This window comes from Hermetia illucens, chromosome 5 (assembly GCF_905115235.1).
Source record: "Hermetia illucens chromosome 5, iHerIll2.2.curated.20191125, whole genome shotgun sequence".
NCBI classification, from domain to species: domain Eukaryota; kingdom Metazoa; phylum Arthropoda; class Insecta; order Diptera; family Stratiomyidae; genus Hermetia; species Hermetia illucens.
The window spans coordinates 97,861,041-97,875,815 of record NC_051853.1 but is presented as its reverse complement, the minus strand read 5'-3'; the positions used below and the strand labels follow the sequence as shown (position 1 = coordinate 97,875,815).

The following is a 14,775-nucleotide window of genomic DNA, read 5'->3' as shown; positions in this document are numbered from 1 at the left end:
CTGCGAGGCAGACTCAGATCCATGGTGAGGAGCGTACAAGTTCGTTATGTTAGCAATAAAAGGCAAAAGGTCTCCTACTATTATGTGCGCTAGATTATTGTGGGATATAGTTTCAACATTGTTCCCCCAATATCCGGAAACAGTCTTCTCAACGATACCAATGAGCGTCGAAGACATACCTCCAGTAACCACAGACGAAGTTTTGGACGTAGTGAAAAGGGTCCGGGATACCGCAGCCCCCGGCATTGATAGAATCCGGCGCTGAAACTGGCACCAACCATGTTCGCACGGGTATTCACAGACTTCCTAAAAGAAGGATCCTTCCCCGCAGAGTGGAAAATACAAAATCTTGTATTGATCCCCAGGACAGGTAAGCCGCTATGTGAACCAACATCCTGCAGACCTGTTTGTCTTCTGAATGCAGGAGGCAAGGTCATCGAACGGATAATCTATAACCGGGTATATCCATTAATTGATAGTGGTGGTTGTTTATCGAATAGGCAGTTTGTCTTCCGGGAGGCTCGGTCATCGGTTAATGCTACCAAACTGGTGTTTAAGCTTGCCAGAAAAGTTTACGACGAGAGGAAATACTGCGTACGGAAATACTCTTGACATCAAGAACGCGTTTAATTCTGCCAGATGGAACCATATAATCGAAGCGCTCATCGCGGCACAAACACCAAAATGTATGTTAAATATAATCTTCGATTACTTCCAATAGCGGAAGCTACTTTATGATACGGACGAAGGGTTGAAGATGTATGTAATAACGGCAGGAGTTCCGCAGGGGTTTGTTCTGGGCCCTCTGCTACGGACCTTAATGTATAATGGCGTTGACGGCTTCCAGTAGCTAAACAATCCGTTGTCATCGGAGTGTCATAACATTCAATCACCACGACGAAGTACAGATATATGCGAACGAGACTATATGGACGGTCAAGTCTTTGCTTAAAGACCACGGGCGGAAGCTTGCCGAACACAAGGCGGAGTTGGTGCTCTTTACAAAGCGTCTGTTTCCGCCACTGTTGAAATCTGCATCGGGGCGAATGTTGTTAGCTCTCAGCCATCGCTGAAGTACTTGGATGTAACATTCGACTCTAAGCTGGGCTTTAAACCCCACTTAAAGCTTACTGGGCAGAAAACGACGACTATCAGCTCAACACTGGCAAGGATCCTTCCAAATGTAGGCGGCCCGAAGAATAGTCGACGATTACTCTTATCGCGAGTCGTCAGCTCTGTACTTTTATACGCGGCACCAGTCTGGGCGTCGGCGATAAAAATCGGAGAAAATCGCTGACAGCTTCAAGCTGCATATCGATTAAGCGCTCTCCGAACATGTTGCGCCTACCGATCAATATCTTATGAGGCGATATGCATGATTGGCGAAATGATCCCGGTAGATACTTTAACCGTTGAGGCAAGTCGTTTGTACGAGAATCAGAAAGGGAGCCTAAACAAGCAAAGTGAGCGTATGCGGTCATTGGCTGCATGGCAAACAGCATGGGACCAGGTGGAGAATGGCCGGTGGACATACAGGCTTATCCCAGACATAAGTATGTGGACTATGCGGAACCACGGTGAGACGAGTTACGATCTGACTACAGAAATTACCTCTATAGGTTCGGTCTAGATGAATCGCCCGATTGTCCTACATGTAAAGGTGCAGCCGGAAATGCAGAACATTTCGCCTGCCCAAGATTTGATCCTTTACAAAGATAAAGTTTGAAACAGAGCTAAATACCCGTTTAACGGTGGAAAATATGATAAAGTACATGGTGTAATCAAATACAGCATGGGACGCGGTAGTTCCAATGGTGAAACGGATCCACCAGCAACTAAATGCAGCAGAAATGCAGCAGGAATGCAGCGGGGATATAGGAGGGTAGCTACTGCAATTAACGCCAGGTAAAGCGGTAGCAGCTTGTTTAGAGTTTACAGCTAAGAACTTAGCAGCCCCGCGAAGCAATGCCGGAACGGTGGTCCTGCGGGGAGTGTGTTGAGAAACTATGGGAGGTTTTAGTCGGTAAGAGTCCGCCATGCGTGTTCTAGATTCTAGATGCGTATCTATGATGGATTTCCCCCAGCCAAAAAAAAAAGACAGACAGACAGACATTGAATCGATTTTGATAAGGTTTTGTTTTGCTCAAATGAAGTTAATAATGGTATATTACTATATTTTAGGAAATTGGAAAGAAAACACCCTTTCATCCTAAAATCATGAAATTTTAATATTATAAGGTATGATATAAAGCATGATATTACCAAGTTTAGTGAAAATCTCACTACTATTGATCAAGTTATACTAGCTCAAAGTTGTATATTTCGTGCAAATTCCCTGCAATTCAATGCCACAGAATTACAATATCACACTAAAGCGGGTATTCTGGCATGCTAAATGAGTATATATTGCAAGTTACGTGCAAATGGAACAGTCCTACACACAAATGTTTTTACAAAAGAAATACACAAAACCTTTCCTACTTAGAACTGAAAGCTGGGCGGTTTCCTGAAAGCTACTCAATTGCTAATTTGAAATGAAGTTTTTAAAGAAAAACTGAAAAAAATTGTTGATTATATTTTATATATTTATTTATTGGTTTATTTATTTTTAATTATAATTCTTTTTAAGGTATTGTGCAAAATGGACATAATAATATCCTGGCATTCATATTTAGACGAAAGTTGATATTGTTTACTGGTGGAATGTGGTTGAAAACAAGCTGATTGAAACTATATTGTTACAGTAAACAGTTTATATGTTCACCCAGTTTGTAAACCGATAAATTGTGAGGTTCCTATAACATCTTTACGGAATCAACCTTCCATGCGCAACGTACTTTAATAGCACTTCCTCCTGGTTGAAATACATTCGATGTAGAAACGTGGTTTCCACAATAAAGTTTAGCGCTGGCATGTAGTTAGGTAGATACTGCTCCGGGAAAGACAAATTACGAACATAGTATGTGTTTTTGGGAATAGGGCATGATGAGGGAAAGTTCGTAGTTTGAAGGAAGGCTTGTCGGAAGACGGTCCAAATTTTACTCATGATTGATATTTGGGCACAGTAGTCTCGGGTTATATTAAAAGCGTTAAACGTGCGTTGCTTATGAATCAAGTCCACTTTAAACCTTGACCTCATTGTTTTCAGTTCCTCTTTCAAATCGAATACGACATTGACAGTTCGATCATCAGTGAGCCAGGTTGTCCCGTTGCTTATTCTTGCATCAAAATCAAATCTGGTTTTTGTGATGCGCACTCGCGGACGACACTGAAATTAAGCGTATTGAGCAACTTGAAACTAAAGATATGCCCTTTATCTTTATCTCTGGAAGGAGCTTCGTACTAACCTCCGAAGGTGTAAGGTGGCCAAGAACAAAATATAAAAACCAAAGAAAAACATTGATAATGCCAGAGAGACGCCACATTCAGAGTATTTGGAGTACAAAACTACACTCAAAGTCAAATGTAAACAATCCACTGCGTCGGATTGACTGTGGTTAACAAAGCATGAACCCCATTTCCGGCTATCGTCAGTAATCGAAAGTTCACAACGGAACAACTGGGGTGCTGATGTGATCTGAGATAACTTAACTGATGACAAGTTATAAGCAACAAGTAGTAGTAATAGTAGTAATAGTTTTAGTAATATTTGTTTATTGAGTATTAAAATTACATAAATTCGAATCCCCCTCTCTGTAAATTAAAAATACTGTTTTCACACTTCTAGTCGATGCAGCGGTCTTAACAATCTATTCAAACACTTCCCCTTTGAAGATTGAATGGTCTTGAGTCATTAATCTTCCTGGTGTCGTATCACACTAATTTTGAGGAGCAGTTTACTACTTCCTTCTAGTGCACGCTCATTTTGTCAAAAAACTGTTTAGACTTACCTTTACATTGAAGACCAAACCGTACGGGACTTCACATAAATTATTCCCTTATATTTGCATGAACATAAGAAGGAGGACGAATACAAAAGACTGACACTTGTAGCGATCAGAAACGCCTACACTAACTGTCTTTTTTTTCGGCGTTGGAAGGTGGAAAGGTTTGAAACCTACTACTGGCTCCTGCCACGCAGTAATGTGAGACTTCTACTCACTAAAACCGCCTCCTTCTCATTCCACTCTCCCCATGGAACTCCTATAAAGTATTGCGTCGCGGGGCTGGATCAGGTTTTAACTGCGGATCATTATGGTTCTCTCTCTTCCTTGTTTTCGCCGTAGTTCTTCCTGCCTAAGCTGTTGGTGAATAGCTTGCAGTTCCCTTACAACTTGGTTCCAAGCATCCGTTGACTCCAGCATGAACTCCACAATGTTTCCGGGTGTTAAACGCCTGTCTGCGACCGCTTCCATTTTTGTTCAGTGCGCGGTGAACCTGGGGCAATCAAATATGACGTGTGTAGGAGCATTCCTGCTAGTACATATGCTGCTTCTCATGATGTTGTCCGATACGCACTGCATACCCGGAGTGCACTTAGCTGATACACCATTCCCAATTTTCGGCAGTTCACTTTGTTATCCAAAACACCCAAACTGGAGCTGCGTAGAGTAGCACGGAGCTGACTACTCAAGAAAGCAGAAGATGTCGACTTTTATTACTAAAACTATTACTACTATTACTACTACTTGTTGCTTATAACTTGTCATCAGTTAAGTTATCTCAGATCACATCAGCACCCCAGTTGTTCCGTTGTGAACTTTCGATTACTGACGATAGCCGGAAATGGGGTTCATGCTTTGTTAACCACAGTCAATCCGACGCAGTGGATTGTTTACATTTGACTTTGAGTGTAGTTTTGTACTCCAAATACTCTGAATGTGGCGTCTCTCTGGCATTATCAATGTTTTTCTTTGGTTTTTATATTTTGTTCTTGGCCACCTTACACCTTCGGAGGTTAGTACGAAGCTCCTTCCAGAGATAAAGATAAAGGGCATATCTTTAGTTTCAAGTTGCTCAATACGCTTAATTTCAGTGTCGTCCGCGAGTGCGCATCACAAAAACCAGATTTGATTTTGATGCAAGAATAAGCAACGGGACAACCTGGCTCACTGATGATCGAACTGTCAATGTCGTATTCGATTTGAAAGAGGAACTGAAAACAATGAGGTCAAGGTTTAAAGTGGACTTGATTCATAAGCAACGCACGTTTAACGCTTTTAATATAACCCGAGACTACTGTGCCCAAATATCAATCATGAGTAAAATTTGGACCGTCTTCCGACAAGCCTTCCTTCAAACTACGAACTTTCCCTCATCATGCCCTATTCCCAAAAACACATACTATGTTCGTAATTTGTCTTTCCCGGAGCAGTATCTACCTAACTACATGCCAGCGCTAAACTTTATTGTGGAAACCACGTTTCTACATCGAATGTATTTCAACCAGGAGGAAGTGCTATTAAAGTACGTTGCGCATGGAAGGTTGATTCCGTAAAGATGTTATAGGAACCTCACAATTTATCGGTTTACAAACTGGGTGAACATATAAACTGTTTACTGTAACAATATAGTTTCAATCAGCTTGTTTTCAACCACATTCCACCAGTAAACAATATCAACTTTCGTCTAAATATGAATGCCAGGATATTATTATGTCCATTTTGCACAATACCTTAAAAAGAATTATAATTAAAAATAAATAAACCAATAAATAAATATATAAAATATAATCAACAATTTTTTTCAGTTTTTCTTTAAAAACTTCATTTCAAATTAGCAATTGAGTAGCTTTCAGGAAACCGCCCAGCTTTCAGTTCTAAGTAGGAAAGGTTTTGTGTATTTCTTTTGTAAAAACATTTGTGTGTAGGACTGTTCCATTTGCACGTAACTTGCAATATATACTCATTTAGCATGCCAGAATACCCGCTTTAGTGTGATATTGTAATTCTGTGGCACTGAATTGCAGGGAATTTGCACGAAATATACAACTTTGAGCTAGTATAACTTGATCAATAGTAGTGAGATTTTCACTAAACTTGGTAATATCATGCTTTATATCATACCTTATAATATTAAAATTTCATGATTTTAGGATGAAAGGGTGTTTTCTTTCCAATTTCCTAAAATATAGTAATATACCATTATTAACTTCATTTGAGCAAAACAAAACCTTATCAAAATCGATTCAATGTCTGTCTGTCTGTCTTTTTTTTTTGGCTGGGGGAAATCCATCATAGATACGCATCTAGAATCTAGAACACGCATGGCGGACTCTTACCGACTAAAACCTCCCATAGTTTCTCAACACACTCCCCGCAGGACCACCGTTCCGGCATTGCTTCGCGGGGCTGCTAAGTTCTTAGCTGTAAACTCTAAACAAGCTGCTACCGCTTTACCTGGCGTTAATTGCAGTAGCTACCCTCCTATATCCCCGCTGCATTCCTGCTGCATTTCTGCTGCATTTAGTTGCTGGTGGATCCGTTTCACCATTGGAACTACCGCGTCCCATGCTGTATTTGATTACACCATGTACTTTATCATATTTTCCACCGTTAAACGGGTATTTAGCTCTGTTTCAAACTTTATCTTTGTAAAGGATCAAATCTTGGGCAGGCGAAATGTTCTGCATTTCCGGCTGCACCTTTACATGTAGGACAATCGGGCGATTCATCTAGACCGAACCTATAGAGGTAATTTCTGTAGTCAGATCGTAACTCGTCTCACCGTGGTTCCGCATAGTCCACATACTTATGTCTGGGATAAGCCTGTATGTCCACCGGCCATTCTCCACCTGGTCCCATGCTGTTTGCCATGCAGCCAATGACCGCATACGCTCACTTTGCTTGTTTAGGCTCCCTTTCTGATTCTCGTACAAACGACTTGCCTCAACGGTTAAAGTATCTACCGGGATCATTTCGCCAATCATGCATATCGCCTCATAAGATATTGATCGGTAGGCGCAACATGTTCGGAGAGCGCTTAATCGATATGCAGCTTGAAGCTGTCAGCGATTTTCTCCGATTTTTATCGCCGACGCCCAGACTGGTGCCGCGTATAAAAGTACAGAGCTGACGACTCGCGATAAGAGTAATCGTCGACTATTCTTCGGGCCGCCTACATTTGGAAGGATCCTTGCCAGTGTTGAGCTGATAGTCGTCGTTTTCTGCCCAGTAAGCTTTAAGTGGGGTTTAAAGCCCAGCTTAGAGTCGAATGTTACATCCAAGTACTTCAGCGATGGCTGAGAGCTAACAACATTCGCCCCGATGCAGATTTCAACAGTGGCGGAAACAGACGCTTTGTAAAGAGCACCAACTCCGCCTTGTGTTCGGCAAGCTTCCGCCCGTGGTCTTTAAGCAAAGACTTGACCGTCCATATAGTCTCGTTCGCATATATCTGTACTTCGTCGTGGTGATTGAATGTTATGACACTCCGATGACAACGGATTGTTTAGCTACTGGAAGCCGTCAACGCCATTATACATTAAGGTCCGTAGCAGAGGGCCCAGAACAAACCCCTGCGGAACTCCTGCCGTTATTACATACATCTTCAACCCTTCGTCCGTATCATAAAGTAGCTTCCGCTATTGGAAGTAATCGAAGATTATATTTAACATACATTTTGGTGTTTGTGCCGCGATGAGCGCTTCGATTATATGGTTCCATCTGGCAGAATTAAACGCGTTCTTGATGTCAAGAGTATTTCCGTACGCAGTATTTCCTCTCGTCGTAAACTTTTCTGGCAAGCTTAAACACCAGTTTGGTAGCATTAACCGATGACCGAGCCTCCCGGAAGACAAACTGCCTATTCGATAAACAACCACCACTATCAATTAATGGATATACCCGGTTATAGATTATCCGTTCGATGACCTTGCCTCCTGCATTCAGAAGACAAACAGGTCTGCAGGATGTTGGTTCACATAGCGGCTTACCTGTCCTGGGGATCAATACAAGATTTTGTATTTTCCACTCTGCGGGGAAGGATCCTTCTTTTAGGAAGTCTGTGAATACCCGTGCGAACATGGTTGGTGCCAGTTTCAGCGCCGGATTCTATCAATGCCGGGGGCTGCGGTATCCCGGACCCTTTTCACTACGTCCAAAACTTCGTCTGTGGTTACTGGAGGTATGTCTTCGACGCTCATTGGTATCGTTGAGAAGACTGTTTCCGGATATTGGGGGAACAATGTTGAAACTATATCCCACAATAATCTAGCGCACATAATAGTAGGAGACCTTTTGCCTTTTATTGCTAACATAACGAACTTGTACGCTCCTCACCATGGATCTGAGTCTGCCTCGCAGAGTTGCAGAGTCGCTTGAAGCAGTAATTTTTACTTTTTTGTGCCTGTTTATATTTGAGGTCCCGTTGTCCATATTCTAGCATGTTTCTTCGGCGTTGACTCCACCTTCTGGCCTTCAAGCATTTCATATGACATTTCGCTATTTCAGCGTTCCGCTAATAGATAGGGTTGCGCTTCCGAGAGTGTGCACGTCTTGGCATGGAAGCGTCACATGCTCAGTATATCTGTTGGGACAGCGATGCTTTTTCTATGGCCGTTCCAATAAACTCTGTGTTCTACTGCAATATCTCCAGAAATGTATTCTCATCAAGTGCTCTTGATGACCAACCTGTTTCTGCTTTCTTCAGGGGAGGACTTATTGTTCTGGGTCCCTTTTCAATAGTAATACATGTATATGCCCTGTTGGTGGCTATGCGTGTATTCTTCGCTAATATGCTCGTATAGATGCTTGGCCAGCGAATCACTTACAAAAGTAAAATATTCAACGGAGCCTAGCTCTCCACGGCTAAAGGTGTTTAAGCTGCCGATGTTAGCCAGGGTAACGTTTAGGCAGGAGGAAACCGCGAGTAGGATTCTTCTCCTTTTATTTGTTTTCTGGCTTCCTCATTCCATTGCCCAAGCGTTGAAGTCGCCAGTAATAATTTTGGGTTTGCGATCTTTGGTGTCTCTCGCCAGTCTATCTAGCATGTTGCAATACTCTGGACATAGTTAGGATCGCTGTCTGCCTTCCATCGTACGCTCTCCTTAGGCTCTTGATGTCCGTTTCCTGCATGTCTTCCAGTTTCAATTGCTGCACAAAATTCGTACCCCGTCAAGATCTTTACATTCTATGGTAACCATTGGTCGACTTACGCGGACGGTTGCTTGTTCACCGAGTGAAACCTCTATATTCCTTTTTAGGTCAGCGTGATCCTTCTTTTCCTTCAATAGTTCGAACAGCAATCCTCCTTTATATGTTCGCCTAATTCGTGTTATTACCGGCACTTCTTGACGGTTTCGTTTCGTAATCATTGTTTCTGATTCACCCCGCTCCTTCCTTGATTTAACCAAAGTCCAACTTGGACTTGGATCCCTTTGGCTGTTGGCTCCTTTTACTCTAGCATTGTCTGATATTTTGGCGGGGGATCCTTCTTCTTTTAAGGTTTTGTGTAAAACAAAAAAACAGTTTACTGTCTGTCTGTCCGTCGCACGCATTTTTTTCGGAGACGGTTATAGCGATTGACACCAAATTTGGTGGAAAGTTGGAAACTGTGGACGCTCACGCATACAGTGACTTACATTCTTTTACCTCGAATTTACATGCAAAAGTCATATAGTCTAGTGGAGTATGAAATGAAAGGTTTCGGTTAGCACCTGAAGCCGGTCTTAATTTTGACACTTATTGGAAAAGTGGGGAGTGAGGAGGGCTGAAAATGATCATTTCTTTAAGGGACCCATTCTGAGAAACTACTCAACCGAAAAATCAGAAAAAATCAGGAGGTTGCCACTATATGGTGGTCCGAAATACAACCATATCAATATCTGTTCAAGTAAAGTTAATAATAGTATATTACTATAATTTTTAGCAATTGGGTGCAAACCCCCCTAAACTTCATTCTATCAGCACGAAACAGCAACATTGTAGGGTATAATATAGAGCATGATAATACCAAGTATGGTGAAAATCGCACTATTACTAACAAAGTTATAATAAGCTAAAATTGCCGCTTCTTTGCAAATTAAAAACTGAATGTGGCGATTCTCACATAATATACGCATATATGACGTGCTACGTACTAATGGGACAATTGCACCCTCAAACGTCGTTATAAAATAAATACTCAAAACCTTTCATACCTGAAGCGTCCAACTTAAGGTTTCCCGACTTGGTTTCTTATGTACCTGTTGGTGTATGGTTAAATCATCAACCCTGACACGCTTTTGTGTTTCATGTCTTGGCTGTGGAACAATCTTCCGAAGGCGGGTTTCGGCTAGATCTTTCCTGTGGATCAGCGTTGCTGGGGATATTTGTGTTGCTCTATTTGCCGTCCTCTCCTTTGACAGTGTTAGGCAACCGTCTGCTTGTCACACGCACTTTTCTCAGAAACGGCAATACCGATTGACACGAAATTTGGTGGGAAGGTGGGAACTGTGAACGCCCAGACTTGCAGTGAGCGACTTCTTTCTACGTTGCCATTAAGGCGAGGGTCCCCATACATGCAAAAGAGGGGTGTAAATTTTTTTCATCGAATATAGTCACTTGCGTATCAAATGAAAGGTCTAGATTAGTACTTTTCGATGCCAGTCCTAGTTTTATCATTTTTGAAAAGACGAGGAGTGGGAGGGGTTGAAAGTGATGATTTATTTAACGGACCCATTCTCACAAACAACCTAACCGAAAACTCTGAAAAAAATCATGAAGCTCCCTCTGCACAGTGGTCGGTCCTCAAAATACTCTCGATATCGATATCTGCTCAAGTTAAGTTAATAATAGTATATTACTATATTTTTGACGAAATTGTTTTATCTTAGAGTTATAAAAATTGGTAGTAATAAAGAAACTAATATGAGGCATGTTGTCCCCAAGCTGGATCAAAATCATACTATTACTAACAAAGTATAGTAGCTTAAAATTGACTTTACCGTGTAAATTTACTGCAACTAAATATTATTGATACACTAAAGTGAGTAGACTGACATGCTAAATGCGTATTCATAACGGGCTACGTACAAATGAAATAGTTCTGCACTCAAATATACTCACCAAAGAAGCATACAAAGCCTTTCATACCTGAAGCCCCGAGCATTCGGTTTCCCGACTTGTTTTCATTTTTTCGATTGAGTAGTTCCTGAGAATGACCCTGTCAATTTTACATCCCCCGCACTCCCTCCTATTCAAAATTAATGTTAAAACATATATCGGCTTCGTAAAGTACCAACCGAAACCTTTCATTTGAGACCCCACATGATTATATTCGGCAGAAGAAATATTATATCCCCTTTTGCATATATGGGGATCCCCCATCCCCCTTAAACTCAACGTAGAACGATATCACTTGCTGCATATGTGGGCTTTAATACAAAACAAAAACCCCCACGAACGAAAAAAATGGCTATGAGAATTACACCAAGAACAAGAAACCATTACGTAGCAAGAGAGGAGATTTATGGTAGAAGAGCAAGGAACACCAGTGCCGGCGGTATCCTTCGCCTACAGTACCTCAGTGGTGGATTTTCTGACCACCGTTGCGTTTGATACTACAAGCCGTCCGAAGAAACGCGCATTTGAAAGGAGTACATCACTTCCAAGAACACCCATTGTAAAGACACTCCTAGGAGAGACACAGACTGGCATTCATCAGCTCACAGTGGGGTGACTATACCTGGTCGGGAGATGTCGCTGGAACTAGCGCTCGACCCACTTAGGAGAGGCTAGTTTTAGTAATATTTGTTTATTGAGTATTAAAATTACATAAATTCGAATCCCCCTCTCTGTAAATTAAAAATACTGTTTTCACACTTCTAGTCGATGCAGCGGTCTTAACAATCTATTCAAACACTTTCCCTTTGAAGATTGAATGGTCTTGAGTCATTAATCTTCCTGGTGTCTTATCACACTAATTTTGAGGAGCAGTTTACTACTTCCTTCTAGTGCACGCTCATTTTGTCAGAAAACTGTTTAGACTTACCTTTACATTGAAGACGAAACCGTACGGGACTTCACATAAATTATTCCCTTATATTTGCATGAACATAAGAAGGAGGACGAATACAAAAGACTGACACTTGTAGCGATCAGAAACGCCTACACTAACTGTCTTTTTTTTCGGCGTTGGAAGGTGGAAAGGTTTGAAACCTACTACTGGCTCCTGCCACGCAGTAATGTGAGACTTCTACTCACTAAAACCGCCTCCTTCTCATTCCACTCTCCCCATGGAACTCCTATAAAGTATTGCGTCGCGGGGCTGGATCAGGTTTTAACTGCGGATCATTATGGTTCTCTCTCTTCCTTGTTTTCGCCGTAGTTCTTCCTGCCTAAGCTGTTGGTGAATAGCTTGCAGTTCCCTTACAACTTGGTTCCAAGCATCCGTTGACTCCAGCATGAACTCCACAATGTTTCCGGGTGTTAAACGCCTGTCTGCGACCGCTTCCATTTTTGTTCGGTGCGCGGTGAACCTGGGGCAATCAAATATGACGTGTGTAGGAGCATTCCTGCTAGTACATATGCTGCTTCTCATGATGTTGTCCGATACGCACTGCATACCCGGAGTGCACTTAGCTGATACACCATTCCCAATTTTCGGCAGTTCACTTTGTTATCCAAAACACCCAAACTGGAGCTGCGTAGAGTAGCACGGAGCTAACTACTCAAGAAAGCAGAAGATGTCGACTTTGTCTTGGCCCACCAATGTTCGGTAGTATCCTCGAGATCGTTGCAGCGATGGAAGACGCTTTAGTTGCGGCGTACTCAATGTGTCTTTTGAAGTTGAGTCTTCTGTCAATAGTTACTCACAAGTATTTGAGCGATGGTTGGGAGTAAATTGTTTTTTTCGCCAACTTTGATTTTCACAGTTGCATTCTTTCTTCTCTTGCTAATGAGAACTACTTCTGTTTTATGTTCAGCAAGTGAAAGGCCAGAATTTCTCAACCAGGAATTGGTCTCCCACATCGCTTCATTTGCATAGATCTCGATCTCGTCTTGGTGCTTTGCAACCACTGTTATTCCGATATCATCGGCGAAACCAACAGCTATCATATTGTCCGGTAGGCGTAGCGTCAACACTCCATCATACATAACTAACCACAGCAAGGGACCCAGACAGAACCCTGTGGCACTCCGCAAGTTGTCGGGAATATTTTTAGCCCATCGTCCGAGTCGCAGTAAAGTCTTCTCCCAAGGAGAAACTCAACCACAATACATACAATGTACTTCGGGGCCTGTATTTTGTCGAGTGCCTCGATGATTTTTTTGCATTTTGTACTATTGAACGCATTTTTTACGTCGAGGGTTATTACTGCGCAGCATTTTCCTTCTTCTATTGCAGCCTGGGCCAAACTAGTCAGCATGCTGAATGCGTCGACAGTTGATTTCGCTTTACGAAATCCGAATTGTTTATCGGAAAGGCCTCCTTCCTTTTCCGCAACAGCGAGTAGTCTGTTATATATTATTCGTTCGAATAGTTTGCCTATATGAGGAGGTGTCACCCAATCGTTTACCTACCATCGGAATGAGTATTAGCTTTTGTAGCTTCCATTGCTCGGGGAATTCTCCTTCCTTAAGGCATGCCGTGAAAATTTGGGCAAACATACCTCGCGCTGTCATGGCGGCTACTTTCAGGGATATTAGGATATTAGGGATTCCATCCGACCCTGGAGTCTTTTTTTCAGTCAATCTTTTCGCTGCGTCTAGAAACTCCTCATTTACCACTACCGGAACTTCGTCGGGTTTTAAAGGTACTACAGGCAGACTTATACAATTCACATCGACTGGGAATAGAGCGTTCACTATATTCTGCAACAACTCTGGGCAAGTAATCGGGGGGAGTGCTCCCCTTCTAGTGATGACATCACCGACCTATATGCGCCAACCCATGGGTCGGATTCAGCTTCAGTACACATCCGCTTGAAATATTCGGATTTGCTCTTTGCGATAGCTACTTCCAATTTTTTCTCGCATGTTGATATTGCACGTGTAGCTCCTCGAACTCAGGTCGGTTACTTCTGCGCTGAGAGCGTCTCCTAGCTTTGAGGCACCTTTTCCGGTATTCCTCAATTTTTGAATTCCACCAAAAATTAGGATTTCGTCTTTGGAAAGTGCTACGTAGAAGCATAGCGGCATCGCATGCCCGCCGCAATTTTTCCACGACCTGTGAAACTTCATTTTTGTGCGCTTCCCGATAGCAATGTATCTTCCAGAAGTACCTCCTTGAACATTTTTGCGTCGAATTTCTTGGTTACCCAGCTCATCGTTATTTGTTTTAATGGCTTCATAATATTCCTTGGCGAGGTTTGAAAGATGATAGCCTGATGATCGCTGTGTGTGTACTCCTCGCTGACACGCTACCATAAGTCTCTGATTAAAGTATCACTGACGAAGGTGAGGTCTACCACCGATTGCAATTCTCCCCTCCGAAATGTGTTGGCTCCCCCAGAGTTGGCAAGTATCACGTTCAAGCGCGAGAATGTCTCCAGTAATCTTCGCCCTTTTGCATTGGTTTCTCTGCTACCCCATTCTTCAGCCCATGCGTTGAAGTCGCCGGCTAGTACTTTGGGATTGTAGCGCCTTGCATTGAAGGATAATTTTTCCAGCAATAACGTGAATTCCTCTAATGTGAGGCTCGGTGTTACGTAACAGCTATAGATGTATATCCCTCCAATCTTCGCACGGGTGAACTCGTCCTCTTGACTTATAGCATTTGTGCACTGGACTCTGTTCCCGTAACCGACAGACCACCCATCCAACACGTACTTTGCCCTCTGCAATAGCCTTTTTCGATGCTTCAATAGGAAGACTGTCTGTCAGTCTGTATGTCTATCTGTCTCCCCCATTCTTA

The 14,775-nt window shown here is 42.4% G+C and overlaps 3 protein-coding genes across 3 annotated transcripts in view; 1 reads left to right on the top strand and 2 right to left on the bottom strand.

The window, feature by feature from the left end:
• Positions 1-14,775, bottom strand: part of LOC119656686 — a 167,549-nt gene that overhangs the window by 121,300 nt on the left and 31,474 nt on the right. The gene's annotated exons all lie outside the window — the stretch shown is intronic.
• Positions 2,572-3,485, bottom strand: LOC119656689. The gene is made up of 2 exons (XM_038063175.1): positions 3,348-3,485; positions 2,572-3,268 (listed from the first exon to the last, which is right to left on the bottom strand). The coding sequence occupies exons 1-2, from the start codon at positions 3,423-3,425 to the stop codon at positions 2,807-2,809; spliced, it is 540 nt and encodes a 179-aa protein (XP_037919103.1). The 5' UTR covers positions 3,426-3,485; the 3' UTR covers positions 2,572-2,806.
• On the top strand, positions 4,759-5,672 carry LOC119656690. Its single transcript, XM_038063176.1, has 2 exons — positions 4,759-4,896; positions 4,976-5,672. The coding sequence occupies exons 1-2, from the start codon at positions 4,819-4,821 to the stop codon at positions 5,435-5,437; spliced, it is 540 nt and encodes a 179-aa protein (XP_037919104.1). The 5' UTR covers positions 4,759-4,818; the 3' UTR covers positions 5,438-5,672.

What these genes read in the sequence shown, in the direction of transcription:
- LOC119656689 (XM_038063175.1), bottom strand. Translation starts at nt 3,425, where the DNA reads ATGTGGCGTCTCTCTGGCATTATCAATGTTTTTCTTTGGTTTTTATAT. An exon ending in GCCACCTTACACCTTCGGAG is followed by an intron (nt 3,269 to 3,347) that starts GTTAGTACGAAG and finishes GCTTAATTTCAG; the next exon opens with TGTCGTCCGCGAGTGCGCAT.
- LOC119656690 (XM_038063176.1), top strand. Translation starts at nt 4,819, where the DNA reads ATGTGGCGTCTCTCTGGCATTATCAATGTTTTTCTTTGGTTTTTATAT. An exon ending in GCCACCTTACACCTTCGGAG is followed by an intron (nt 4,897 to 4,975) that starts GTTAGTACGAAG and finishes GCTTAATTTCAG; the next exon opens with TGTCGTCCGCGAGTGCGCAT.